The 15,078-nt window shown below is 46.8% G+C and overlaps 1 protein-coding gene across 5 annotated transcripts in view; it reads right to left on the bottom strand.

Annotated features, from left to right (window-relative positions):
- Positions 1 to 15,078, bottom strand: part of MEGF6 (multiple EGF like domains 6) — a 213,010-nt gene that overhangs the window by 80,162 nt on the left and 117,770 nt on the right. For 3 of the 5 annotated variants that reach the window (XM_028740972.2, XM_028740974.2, XM_028740973.2), the window contains one exon: positions 3,307 to 3,429. The exons of 1 other annotated variant lie outside the window; for it this stretch is intronic. In XM_028740972.2, the coding sequence (XP_028596805.2) occupies positions 3,307 to 3,429 (123 nt within the window). Of the gene's footprint in view, positions 1 to 3,306; positions 3,430 to 13,614; positions 14,244 to 15,078 lie in introns of those variants that run through there. One more of the 5 variants, XM_028740977.2, reaches the window with a different exon arrangement.

Here is a 15,078-nt window from a genome sequence, read left to right as displayed (position 1 = left end):
CCCGAGGTGTTTGTAACCCGAGGTACCACTGTATATTGTTTCGAAACCGAAGGGAGCCACCATGCAACACTCAAATAATAATAATCTGATTAACTGCTGGACACCCCACCTGATTGACTCTGGGAGGAAAACGTTTCGGTAATTGGACTAGTTTGTAACACGGAGGAATTATTACCTGACCATATGAGGGGAACATGGTCAATTATTCAACAACAATGAATACCGGTCTGTATTCCAGTTATGGGATAAATAAGCAAATATCGGCAATTTCTGCTCCCGTTTCTGTCAGAATTAATGAGCATCACTTCTAGCCACAAAAAAGCCCGAGGTTTCACGCTCTCTCCATCCCAGAAAGGGAGAGGCAATATCACAGTTCAATGAAACATAGGCAGAAGCACTTGTGAAAGGTGCAGAGTGGGGCTGCTAAGGGCCATAGCCTGAGGGACAGTCCTGGGGGCCAGATAGAGAAGCCTTGAGGGCCACATTTGGCTTGTGGTCCAGAGATTGGTTAAAAAAAGGGTAAAAGACCCATGGATGGTGAAGTCCAGTTAAAAGTGACTGTGGGGTTGCCATATGGGACTATGGGGTTATTCTGTTGAAAGCCGCCCAGAGCGGCTGGGGAAAGAGCCAGATGGGTGGGGTAGAAATAATAAAATAATTATTATTATTATTATTATTATTATTATTATTATTATTATTATATCTCGCTTTCAGGCCAAGGGAGCCAGCGTTTGTCCATAGACAGCTTTCTGGGTCATGTGGCCATTTAACTTCCCACCGCAGCGGTACCTATTTTTCTACTTGCACTGGTATGCTTTTGAACTGCTAGGTTGGCAGGAGTTGGGACAGAGCAACGGGAGCTCACCCCATCACGGGGATTCGAACCGCTGACCTTCTAATCGGCAAGCCCAAGAGGCTCAATGGTTTAGGCCACAGCACACACACCCCCCACTGTGCCCCACTGTCGTATTCAAAGCAAAACTTTACAGTCTTCAACAACAACAGAGCAAGAAATGATCATTTGGAGACTTCCTTGAAGTTTTTCCCTTGGCACACCTCACAGACTTTCCATCCAAGAATATGTTTCTCTCCACAAGACCTCTAACTGGTGTTTACTCAAGACAAGCAGGCCAGGACATGGAGCAATCAGACACACCTATTTCCCCACTAATTCTTAATTTGATGTAAGCAGGAGAGAACACAATTAAATCACCGACTCTAAACCATGGTTTGCCTCGGTGTTCATCTCTTTTGCTGTTAATTTCAATTAATTTCAATTTATTTTTATGGATATTGTGAATATTTTTTCTTGTGAACTGCTAAGAGGCTTTCCTACAATCAAATGATATATAACTTTTGTTTTAAAAAAGGAAGAAGGAAACACAATTTGGATTCTAAGCTATGGTTAGCACAAACCATGTTGTCTCCTTCTTATCGGCAGTCCTTGGTCCTAGTGCAAGCCATAAGCAGAATATTTGCTCTGCCTCTAACAAATGACTATCATATCTATATTTTCTAACAACAGCCTGCAAAGAATAAGGGTCTCAATGGCTATATTCTCCCTCCACTGTCAGAGGCAGCGTACTTCTGAACACCAGTTTCTGTGGGGAGAGGGACTTCTCAGGTTAGAGAGAAGACAAGAGATGATATGAAGGTGAGAGATGACCGGTAGAAATTTATAGAATTATGCATGGCATGGAGGAAGTGGTTAGATGTAAGTTTTTCTCCCAATCCGATGAAGTTTCAGAACGGATAACCGTGCATAATTAAAGTAAAAAAGTAAAAGGTAAAAGGTAAAGGACCCCTGGACGGTTAGGTCCAGTCAAAGGAGACTGTGGGGTATGGCGCTCATCTTGCTTTCAGGCCGAGGGAGTCGAAGTTTGTCCACAGACAGCTTTCCAGACCATGTGGTCAGCATGACTAAACCACTTCTGGCACAACAGAACACCGTGATGGAAGCCAGAGCACATGGAAACGCTATTTGCCTTCCCGCCATGACAGTGCCTATATATCTACTTGCACTGGCGTGCTTTTGAACTGCTAGGTTGGCAGGAGCTGGGACAGAGCAACAGGAGCTCACCCCGTCGTGGGGATTCGAACCGCCAACCTTCCGATCAGCAAGCCCAAGAGGCTCAGTGGTTTAGACCCAGCACCACCCACTTCCCATTTAAAAGTATGGAACTTGCTCCCACAGGAGGCAGAGATGGCCAGCAACCTAGATGGCTTTAAAAGAGGATTGGACAATTCCATGGAGGAGAGGGCTATCCCAAACTACCAGCTATGCCTCCATGGGCAGAGCCAGTTATACTTCTGAATACCAGTTTCTGGAAACCACAGGAGGGGAGAGGGCTCTCGTGCTCAGATCCCACTTGCAGGCTTCCCACAGGCACCTGGGTGGCAACTGTGAGGACAGGAGGCTATTGGTCCGATCCAACAGGGTATTCACATGGTCTTATGAGAGCGCTGTTGTGTTCAGATCCTGCCCATGTGCTTCCCGCTGGGGTGATTGTAAGGACAGGAAGGTGGAGCATGGCCTCCCATTGGCCTGATCCAGCAGATTCTGCTTATGATCTTACAGGAGACTGAGCTGTGAAACTGCAGTCACATGTCCAGTTACAGTGGTACCTCAGTTTAAGAACAGCCCTGTTTATGAACTATTCGGTTCAGGAAAGCCACTTCCGCCCTGCAGAGGAGGTGGGGTTGCGGGCTTCACGGCCCCAGCCCCCGTGCGATTGGGGGAATCCCCGGGCGCATCACCCCCTGGCCAGCCAATCGGCTAGCTCTGGGGGCGTGGCCTGCCCTATTTAACGCAGGCGCAGCCGGGGATCTCCCTCTTTTGCTGCCTACCAGCTGTTCCTGTTTTTTGCTCCGCAAAACTGGAAGTAGTGTCCTGGTTTGCAAACTTTACCTTGGTCTAAGAAGCCAAATGGTGGAAGAGCACCGGCGGCGAGAGGCCTCAATAGGGAAAGCATGCCTTCGTTTAAGAATGGTTTCGGTTTAATAACAGACTTCTGGAATGGATTAAGTTCGTAAACTGAGGTACCACTGTATTTGGAAGCAAGGCCATTAAACATGGTGGGACTTACTCATGAGTAAAAACCCCTAGGCTGGCTGCACCATTCTTAACAACTAAGAAAGCCTGGTGAATCAAAGGCAGTCAATGTGATTACGTAGCATTGTTCTGCAGAGATGATTCAACACAAGAGAGCCAGATCCCTTTGGCTGACATTGTCTTCCCAGCGTGTGCTGGGCTGGACACTGGAAGTAATCAGAGGGGCTGAGATGCCGCTGAAATCCACGTCTTACCAAGACAGGTCCTGCTGTCTGTGTGCAGACGAAAGCCTGGCTTGCATTCGCAGTAATAGGACCCCAGAGTGTTCACACATCTGTGCTGGCAGCCCCCATTGTGAACTTGGCACTCGTCAACATCTGGAAAGGAAGCAAAAATGGAAACAGTCAGAGCAGCGGGCACGGTGCAAGCTAAACTCAGCATTTGTGCCAGCCAGAAGCAGGACTCCAGAGGAGCAGCCAGCCAGGCCAATGGACCAGGCTTAGGAAGATGTTGTCGCTATTCTGGGGTGGGATTCAATCACGTATCGACAATTCAGGTTGCACAGTTAAAGTTTACTTGGTGGTCTTGCACAATGAGCCCAGTTCCTGCAAAACTGCAGTCAGGAAAGCGATGGGGAAATGCATTGGAGTCTTGTGACACTTGCTTGACACAACACTGTCTAACCTCCCCATAAACAAATTGGAACAAATGCTTAATAAACAAGGTGTCTGGAAGCACCCCATGCAGCCATGTGCTCCATCATGAAGCTACAGATGCGCCTAATGAATATAGGAAGGTGCTCCATACTGGCTACACTGACCGGCAGTGGCTCTACAGGGTCTCTCTCAGTCCTACTTGGATATGCTGGAGATTGGACTCGAGACTTTCTGGGTGCAAAGCAGATGTTCTACTGATGTCCTTTCCCTTAAAACATAGGAAGGTGTATTATATAGAGTCAGACCATTAGTTCATGTGGCTCAGTACTGTCTACACTGACTGGCAGCAGCTCTGCAGGGTTTCTCTCAGCCCTGCCTGGAGATGTTGGGGCCTTCTGCATACAAAGCAGATGCTCTACCACTGAGCTGCAAATGTCTGGGGAAAATCACTCTCTTGTTGCACCAAGTAACCCGGGAGGAACTCACCAGACAATGAGGAGTATCTTGTACACTTCAGAAGAACCTGGAAGGATTGGATCATTCTGCATTCTTCTACTGACCCAATTTGTACCTCATCAGCTTATGTGTGGATTGTAACCAAGGTCCCCAGCCCTGAAGCAGCTTTTCAGCTAGCTTCCACAGGAAGGACAAAAGCCCTGTACAGGCGCTCACTGTCACACATTCAGACAATGCATGAAGGGAGGACCAGGGCCTATGCTTGATAGTCTCGCCTCAGTGTCCCCTCCCTGCTAGCACCAACCCCAGCCTTCAGACCTTTCCTAAGGACCAGGTGGTTCTTGGAAAGTTGTCCCAAAGGAAATGGAGGTCTTCAGCTCAGAAAAAAGTTCTTACGGTATAAAACAGAAGAAGGAGGGGAGAGAGTTAGAAGACTGCTGGACTGGCTAAGTGAGAGATGGATAGGCTGGAAATTATTCTCTGGCTCGGATTTTAATCTAAGCCAGGAAAGAATTCAGGGCCCCTAAATGCTCACATTTCTTTTATAACCCCTCAAAACTCCTATCCAAACCCTGGACAAGCAAGTTTTGCTAGCGACTCTACCCAGGGTTAACTATTCAGTTTCTTCTAACCAGCAGTCTAAACACTGTAATGCAATATGCATGCAAAATTGCAGATCCAAAAGTTCCCTCCACATGTGCACAAACACGCACACACACACAAATTTTGGGGTTGATTTTGTTTCAGCTCTGTGGTGTGGAAAGGGGAGACCATGTGTCTTGAGCACATTCAAGCCCATGATGCTTATCTTCTGTTCTGGTTTTGGAGGATGGCTTTCCCCCTTTTTTCCTTTTGCAGTGGGGCGGGGAGAAGAGGCTTCCTCACAAAGGTCCTCCTTCCATTTGGCCTTCTGCCCAGAAAGAAACGCACCAAGGCAAACACAGAAGATGCAGACAAAAGGCCTTTCCTGCCAGCAGAGAAATGGTGATGGACAATGTCTTTATATTTGTTTTATTGCCCCTGTAGGGGTCAGTGGAGCCACCATTGAGAGAAGCTATCTCACCTCCCCCAAATGGTTCCTGCGGTTAATGAGAAGGGGCGCTTCTAGGACGCGGTCCAAATCCGGTTGCCCTCAATTGACAAGGACCCGGCCTTGCGGTCCAAAACGCTCTCAACTGGGCACAGGGAAACTTCAAAAGCACGGCCAAGAAAGGTTGGCACTCGCTCTTTTCCCAGCGTCCTGCTGGGAAATGATCAGATCCTCCTGCTTCAACTTCTGCACTGAAAAGCTTCGGAATCATCTGTCATGTTTCAAGGGAAACCGGGGGAATGCATGAAGACATTTCACAAGCTTTCGTTTGGTTGAGTGTTCAAAGGCAGAAAGAGAAGGAACGCAAAGATAAATTGTGTTGCAAACAGATTGCTGGCGGAAGGGCAGGAACCAAGAGTCAGAATCAAGGTGTGCTTGTCCTCAGTTCAACTTTGCGTTCTTCGTTTCAACAGGGCTATGGAGGCCATTTGTTATCAAAATGTTCCCCACTTTTCTTTATTAAAAACAAAACAAATTCAACGCAGCTTATGGGCAATGCTGAAGACAAAGCAATCCTAGCATGGTCTTACAAAATGGCATAGTACATCTCTTCATCCTTGTGTATCTATGTATCAGGTGTGAGGAACTTCCAATGTGATCTTGCATAGCTCACTGTCCAAACCTCATAACTCTCCCCAGGCCAAACCTCCTCTCCCCAGACCCTGCTTTGCATCCTCCTTGGGAGTTTTTGCCTGGCTGGAATGTGTCCTTGAACCCCAATAGTGTGCCTTGCTTGTCTGGATGGAGGCGAGCGAGGAGGACGCAAGGGTGTTTACATGAACTAGCCTAATGTAGAGACATCACCTTGCCAACAAAGGTCCGTATAGTTAAAGCTATGGAAGCAAGGTAACAGTCCCTTAGGATTATAATGGATTTTCAGCCAGAGGGATATTGCTTGCTCCCAGACTTTTAATTCCACTCTGGGCAGTCCTGCCTCTTGCCTTAAGACTGCATTAGGTGTACACTTTGGGGTAGCAAATAATGATCTTAAGAATTTTGATTGTACTGTTTCAAGGGTCTTAAGGTTGGCAGAAGGGCTAATTTGAGAGCCATACAGGAGTTGGTCCATGGGGGCACGAAGAGTCGGACACAACTAAATGACTAAACAACAACAGCCTAATGTAGAAAGATAAAATTTGCACTCAATGCTTTGTCCACTTTTCCCCAACACTAGTATATGGCCCCGAGATGGTTATATGTGAGGGAAGGCGGTCCTCAGGCTGAAAAATGGTTTCCCCACCCCAGCCTGGAATTCCTTGATATTTCTAGGTAGCAATGGGAGAGGCCTCCATCCAAAACCCTGGAGAGCTGCTGCCAGTCAGTGTGGACAATACTGAGCTAGCTGAACCAGCCAGCTGGCTCAGTACAAGGTAGCTTCCAATGCTTCTGCTCTTGGCTACTTTCAAGAGCAGACTACCCTCCCTCTCTATCTTCTTGTCAGATCAGAGGACACAGGGAAGAGGGAGAGAATAGACCTCCTACCTCTCCCCACCGGTTTATTCTCCTGTAAAGGGCAGCCTTCAGGTCTCTCCTTGGCCTCTTTCCTCCCTTCAGGTTGCCCAGGCTGCTAAACCATCTAAAGGCAGTAAAAGGCTTGCAGCCTCTTATCAGCCTCAACCTTACCCACCTGCAGCCCATACTGGCTCAATGCTGTTGGGGTCAATTATCAGCAAGCAGGTGGTCTAGCAGCTACAAATAGAGGAAGCTGTCTTTACAGAACCAGACCATTAAGTCCATGTGGCTCAAGAGTGTATTTGTCAACACTGGGTCCTCATCCTCCCCAGCCTGCATAGCCAGGGGTCAGGGGATGATGGGACTAGTTGTCCAAATGGCATCAGGGGACCCAAGTTTGAAGAACACTAGTCTACAATGAGTGGCCATGTTTCTCCAAGGTCTCATGAAGGGATTTCACTGAGCTGAAAGTGGAGTTGTCGGGGATCGAACCAGGAACTTCCTGCATGCAAAGCTGATGCTTTACCAACTAACTGCAGCCCTTCCCACTATGTCTCATTGACCAGTTGACCAGAGGGAACATCACCCCTTTTTCAGATCCCAAAGGAGAGGCTCCCAGCAGAGTAAAGATGCTTTTGGGACCCCCGGGGTGAGTGCAGAGCAGCCTGCTGGTCTCACCCTCCCACCTCTTAATTTTCATAACCGAATCTTCATTAGCATAATTGGCCAGTCTTGCATACGTTGGGATTTTTTCTCGGCAGCGTATTCTGACAACGGTGAGTGCGAGAGCGACGTTTAAAATGTGCAGCGCATGGATAGCACACAGGGATAATTAGTGAGGGCAGATGAGGCAGAAGTAAAACGGTTACAATAGAATAGAATGCCATTGCCCTTGTGGCTGAAAGGCATTTGGCATGAAACGAGTTTCTAAGATTAGCCCATCGAAAGGGCTCGGATGATTACTGGGCCAACAAGAGGGTTTATTAGTATTACTATTAGTATTGATCCGCCCCTCCAACAAAACAGATAACGGCTACCGGTTTGGATTAAGGTAGGAATGGGCACCCGCTTACGTACTGAAGGGGAGCGCAACCCATCAGCCATGACCCTGCTAGGAAGGCAGGCAAAGGAGCACCACACTCAAAGTCCCTCCACACGAGAGAGGTTTGTAATCAACACATGGCTGGTGAGGGGCATCGGTGATGGGTGTGGCAGCAGGATGTGGCTGATGGGTACCACTGTCCCTCAATATATGCAGGACCTCTATGCCAAGCAGGGTTGCATGGTCAGTGGGTGTGGCTGGGCTAGCTCACACTGCTTCCGTGCTCTTTTAATGCCTGGACTCCCCTCCTGTCGCATGATAAGCACATGCTCCAGTTCGTGTATACGTCTGATCCCCTGTGGCTAACAACTCTTTGATGCGAATGTCTTAGATCCAGGGTTGGGGGCACGATGCACATGTGGTCCTCCAGACGTTTCCATCTGGCCCTCTGGACTCTCCCAGGACCACCCCCCGCTGACTTTGCTCTGCACCCAAGTGTTTTTGCCTGGCAGGAACATATCCTTAAACTCAGGTGATGCACCTTGGTTCCCTGAACAGAGAACATAGAGGGGCATGTGTGCCAGACGGTCTGTGTAGATACTAACCTGCTGTACAAATATATAATTTGACAGTTTCCAGATAGGGCTGGAATGCCCCCCCATCTGAAACCACGGAAAGCTGCTGCCATTCGTCATGTACAATGTTAAGTTAGATGGATACTATCTCAGTATCAGGCAGCTTCTAATGTTTCCGTGTCTTAAGGGAAGGGCCATAGCTCAGTGGTGGAGCAGCTGTTTGGCATGTAGAAGGTCCCAGTTTTGACCCTCAGCATCTCCAGGTAGGACTAGGAATGGCCTGAAACCCTGGAGAGCTGCTGCCAGTCAGTGTAGACAATGCCCAGATAGATGGACTAATAGTCTGGCTCGGTATGAGGCAGATGGCCCTGATCCTGTTTCTTCTCTTGTGTTACTAACTTGACAAATGACTGGATAGTTCATAATCTGGTATATACATAGACTAATACCAAGTTGTCCTTTAAACCTACTATTGTCTACTCTGACTGGCAGCAGCTCTCTCTGTGTTCACTGACTGAGAAGGGTCTTTCTCATACCTGCTACCTAACCCTTTCAACTAGGGTCCAAACAGAAGTAGGTGTTCCACAAATGAGCTGTGCTCCCTCCCCATACAGGAAACGGAATACACAACCACATGTCAACCTTTATAAGTGTTATGTATTCAGTAGTCTGTGTTTGCCTGAGCTTGAGTCTGGACTAACGATTCTGAGCTCCTGTGTCCTGATTTGATACATGATGTCCAATCACAGAACATTTCAGGATTTGGGCCTCTGCCATTGGCCCTTGAACTCTGAGTCATGATTCGCAGCTAGGAAGTTTAGACAGCCAATCACGTTGGGAGTGGGAGTGGCCCAGGCTTTCAGGGATGTATATAAGCAGTTGCTTTGCCCCTGTTTCCCAGTTATGTAGTTTAATAAAGTTACTTGCTGTTATCGCTGTGTCTTGCCTCATGGGAACCCACCAACACTTCAATAAGCATCTGCTATCACCTATGGACACAGCTGCACCCTACCTGAAGCTGATGGTTCCGTTCCCCAGTGCAGTAAAGGTTCAGGATTAGGTGCAGAAAAGAGGTGAGGACAAGGGAAGAGGCAGAAATTCAATTCAATTCGCATTTAAAGGCAAACCTATCTGCTTTGCACTTCCCGAAATACGCCATGAACCAAAACACAACCAATTTGTACTTCTCTAAATCTTGCAGGCACGTAATCATATGTACAAAAATGCATATACTGGGGTGAAGTGTGTAAAAAAAGAAAAAGAAATGTGTATATTTGTGAAAATAGCATTCCAAAATGCATTGTGTCAGAGGGGGGAATCACTTTACAAACATGCACAAATTCAGCAAAATGCTATACCAAAAATGTATATATTAGGAGAAATCTGCACTAAAATGCTGCTGGGTTTTCACAGGGACATTTGTTTTAACAAGGAGTTTTCAAAAGGATGGGGAATTGTAGACAGATGAGCTGCAGGCTGGAAAAATGAGAGACTGAAAAAATGAGACCGAAACCACAATTGACAGACTGGCCCATCCCTGGCGAGGACGGGCGTCCTCAGCTCACCTGCTCTGATTACAAACTTGAAGCAACAGAAACCTTTGCTTGAAGTTATGAATGAAGGAAATGGGAAGGAGCTGGGGCAGGAATGACGTGCCAGTTGATAATCAAAGTGATTCCCCCGCCCCTCAAAGGCATGGGCACAAAAACACCCTTAAACCAGATTAATCATGTTGATCAACTTCTTTGACTAGGCTCTGTGCAAATTCTTTGGCTCCAGCAGAACCCAAGGAAACGTGGCAAAAGTGCCAGGCAGAGGCAGACATCAGCACAGACTGCCATGGCCCAGGGGCACCACTGCAGCCAAGGGGTGTGCAAACCTCTCTGGCACTGGAGCTGTGAGCCGCTCCTCAAATGAGAACTGATATAGCTCGCAGGACTTACGCAGAGCTGCAAAACCTAAACCTTGCTGGGAGATTTCTGCAATTAAAGTGGATTCAAGGACAATGTTGCCTGAGAGCCACAAATCTATGAAAAGAGAAGAAACAGGCTTGGAGAATGATGGGGAGATGCATTCTGTTTTTTATTTATTTGTTGCAGCCTGGAGCTCACGGTGGTTTACATGCTTCTCTTCCTCCTTATTTAATCCCCACAGCAAGCCTGTGAGGTAGGTCAGGCTCAGTGTGAGTGACTGGCCACCAAGGTCACCTAGTGAGCTTCGTGGTCAAGAAGAGGGGACAACTTCTTCAGAGGATATGGAGGGGAGCATGATGTCGCATATGTGATTTCACAGGGAGCCAGGGGGTGGAGCCAAACACCCTCTGAAAATTGAGGGAGCCCAGTCCCTTTAAAAAATACATGAGGGGAACTGCCTTGGCCCATAGAAATTGGTGCCTATGGGGTCAAGGAGGGATTTGAACCCTAGTCTCTCCCAGGTCCTAGTCCGACACTTCAAATGCATTAAAAACTGTGGGAAGAACCAATGCAAGCACATCCATATGGCTATAGAATGAATGCTCATTGTTATATAATGTTCCTGCTCCTATATTGCGGAATTCCCTCCCAAGGGAGGCCAGACTGGCTCCCTCCTCATTCTCTTTCTGCCTGCCTTCCTTGTTACCTTCCTGTTCAGACAGGCCTTTGGAAACAGAGGTGCAGGCTATGATGATCATTGAACAGCTGTCAGGACAAACACCATTTTAATTGCTGGTTTTAGATGCATTGCACTGTGTTTTCATCGATGCTTTTAACTTGTTGCTTTTAGCCTTCTGTATTTTATAATTGATTTTATTTTTTAATGTCACAAGCTGCCTTGTATTCCAGCTTGGGAGAAACGTGAGACGGAAGTACGTTACTTAAATAAACAGTAAGTAAATAAATTACAACAAATGCTCAATAGAGACCAGAAATGATCTAAATGCTGCATAATCCTTGTGCAAGCAAATCAGGAGGAATGCTCAGTAAATAGGTCAACTGGAGGAGCCCTAAGTCACCTTTGAAACATAGAAGTGCACTCACATGCATGCATGCACTATAAAGGCCGAAACCTTTTAGCTTGTTCTTGCAGGAAATGTGCTCCACGCTATTAACAGGGTGGCGGAGACGGGGGAACTTTACTTTTACATTGCAAATCATCTGGTTCTTTTCTTTCCATGTGAACAGGGGCCATTTATGCCTCAGAAGATGATTTGTTGTTGCCTTTTATTCCGCTCTACCACTCTGCAGAGGAAGCTTGCTGGTTGGCACACTTGGCACAGTGCCCCCCTCCGCAATAGCTGCCAGTGCTCCTTTAGCACTTTTCAGAACAGAAAACAAAAATGGGATGTTCCAGAGCTGCAGCCATGGACAATTTTGCCTGGCTTTCTCAGTTACAGCTGCTCAGAAGCTGCCACTACACAGTCAGGCACGAAAGCACACTCCAATGGGGCTGCATGATGACATCCTTACATTGTTATTATATAGAGAGAAATATTGCAGATCAATGAAGACATGGGACGGATGAGACTATACATGCGGAAGTGACACAGATATAGTGTAGGCAACCATATAGATGGACCAATAGTCTGACAGATTCAAATGCTTCTATATCTTAAGGGCTGTAGGTCCTTGATAGAGCATCTGCCTTACACACAGAAAGTTCGAGGTTCAATCCCCAAATTCTGCAGTTTTAAAAAAGGAACATGCAGCAGGTGGCAGGAAATATCTCTGTCTGAGACTCTGGAGAGCCTCTGCCTGTCAGCACAGATAATAGTTGGCTTTCTGAACCAATGGGTTGGCTGAATGAGCTTGTTCACACATTACACCAAACACAGGCACAAGCTGTCTCCACACACACCTAAGTCTTTGTGTGGAAGAGCACATGTGGTTGAGCTGTACTACTAAACTATAACGTAGACAGTACCCTCATTAGATGCTGTGTGTGAATGCCCACATGAGTGTACTGCTTAACTAATTAATTTACAAAGCCCTGAACAACTTAGGTCCTAGGACCAACTTAGGACCTTAGGGATCACCTGAACCCTCATATTTCAACTCAGTCACGGAGATTATCTGCCATCGCGTTGCTGGTCATTTACAGAGTTGGTGAGGCTTATTTGACAACAAAAGGGAACCCAGTGTTATTGGCCTGGTCCTGTGAAACACTCTGCCAATAGAGATTCAGCTGGAGCCTTCTGCATCAGCTTTCCAACACCTGGTGAAAACTTTTTCTGTGCTGTCAGGCTTACACAGGCAATTAAGAATAGTTTCCCAATTTCTGATTTTAACTTTTTATATCTGGCTTATTGTATGGTTTTAGGTAGCATTGCTGTGAACCGTTTCAATACTTTCTTTATAAATTAACGATCTATAGGTAAAAGGTAAAGGTACCCCTGCCCGTACGGGCCAGTCTTGACAGACTCTGGGGTTGTGCGCCCATCTCACTTAAGAGGCCGGGGGCCAGCGCTGTCCGGAGACACTTCCGGGTCACATGGCCAGTGTGACAAAGCTGCGTCTGGCAAGCCAGCGCAGCACACGGAAACACCGTTTACCTTCCCGCCAGTAAGCGGTCCCTATTTATCTACTTGCACCTGGGGGTGCTTTCGAACTGCTAGGTTGGCAGGCGCTGGGACCAAGCAGCGGGAACGCACCCCACCACGGGGATTCGAACCGCCAACCTTTCGATCGGCAAGCCCTAGGCGCTGAGGCTTTTACCCACAGCGCCACCCACGTCCCTTAATGATCTATAAATAGTTTTATTAACTAACGACTGTGTATACACACTGTATACTCCCTGAACATAACAGGTGAACCCTCCCAGGATAATGTGACTTTATACCATGGAAAACACCCCAGCTTGGTAGGATTGGAAAGGGACCCCAAGGGTCATCAAGCCCAACTACCTGAAAATGCAAGAATCACGACTAACATATCCCTGACAGATCCAATCTCTGTTTTAAAATCTCCCATGAAGGAGAGCCCACCACCTTCTGTGGAGCCCATTTCACTCTCAAACAGCTCTTCCCATCCAAAAGTCACCTCTCATCATATATATATATATGTGCTAATAGCAAAGTATCAATCAAGTTGATTAGTGAAATGCAATTAAGGATTAAAGGGACCATCCCCTCCAGACAAGGAAGGCCAATCATACCTGCTGTCATTTGAAAAAATATATAAGAATCAGCCGGGATTCTATGATACCTGTCCCGAGGCAGGGGAGAGAAAAAGGATTCATGCATTTAAAAAGCTATGCTGTTGTACAGGCAGCCAACAGCGCCCCTGGAGTTGTGAACAAAACAAGCTGTACCTTACCTGGCCTCCGCTCAGAGTGGCCCACGCTGCCGTATCCTGCCTGCCCCAAATAGCACGGGTAACAGTTTCTCCAGAGGTAGCGGTAGTGCAGGGCGGTAGCTTGGGGGATGCTGTGCAAAACGGCTGCACAGCAGAATAGCAGTATCCAAAACTCTGCCTGCTGCTTGTGTCCCATAGCACAAAACCTAATCCGATTTTAATTAATTAATTTTTTTTAAAAAAGTGCGGGGGGGGGGCGGCGGAGAGGTTTAAGAAAAGCCAGACCCCAGCGCAGCAGAAGGAAAACGGTTAAGCTGCAAAGTTTCCATGTGCATGCATGGGAAATGCTTTTAAAAGAGAGAGAGTTGCAAAGCAAATCCCTCTCCTCTCTGCTCAAACTATGCTATTGTTTGCAGCTTGGAGACAAATTCCTTCGGTGAGGATGCCCTAATGTACACACCATGTCCCTGTGAAACAGCCACCCGCTTGCTTACAAGCACACATGTCGTTGGGGAGGAGGCTTTTCAGAGCAACCCTCCCACACGGACTTCTCTCTCTCTAAAAAAAGTGAATGTTCTCAACTTTCGATCCGCCCCCTGCAGGTAAAAAAGACCAAACCCACAGTGGCTTTTCTGCCCCCTTCTACTCTCTCACAGCACAAATTATCTTTCTCTCCCCTGTTCTATCTGGGCTACTCTAAGAAAAGAAAAAAGTGTGACACTCTTCATCACACACACACACACACACACACACACACACACACACACACACACACAAAATTATGCCTGAGAAGCAAAGGAATTCTGGCTGATGGGCTCTGGGGCATTATTGAGTTCCTGGCTTGGGGCCAATCTGGATTCTAAAATTGGCCATGTAAACAAGAAAAGAAACCAGGAGAGTCAGGGGGGGAAAGGGGAGGGCGGTCTTTAAATCAACACCACATTTTGGAAAGCCCTGCTTAGAATCAGTGAAATATTCCAAAGTTCGTTCTCTCTCTCTCTCTCTCTCTCTCTCTCTCTCTCTCCCACACACACACACTCCGGGAAGGAGTTTTGCTTTTTGAGACAATGAAATATTCCCCAACTGAATATTTCAAAGCCAAATGGGAGAGTCACACCAAATAGAAAGGGTTGTATTAGTCATATGCAAGGAAGACCCATTGAAAATAATGGACACAACAAACAGGCTCACTACTGAGTAGGACTAAGGTTGGCTACAACCCATTCTTATCGGGTTAGCCCTACTCAGGGTAGACCCATTGAAATCAATGTATCTAGTAACATCCAGTAATTTCTGTTGATCTACTCGGGGGGGGGGGGGCTAACATTAAATACAACCTATTATTATTGTTCTGTTTTTCTGGACAAATTGGTCTGCATTTTTTCATCATGCTTTATAGAAAATAAGACTTGTACACCATTTGGAGGTTTGTTTGGTGTGTGTTTTTTTCAGTTTGTATATTTTCTAAATAAATAAATGCCCACC

This window comes from Podarcis muralis, chromosome 7 (assembly GCF_964188315.1).
Source record: "Podarcis muralis chromosome 7, rPodMur119.hap1.1, whole genome shotgun sequence".
Classification (NCBI taxonomy): Eukaryota; Metazoa; Chordata; class Lepidosauria; order Squamata; family Lacertidae; genus Podarcis; species Podarcis muralis.
Note: the sequence above shows the minus strand (reverse complement) of the source record. Positions and strands in the feature narration are given on the sequence as shown.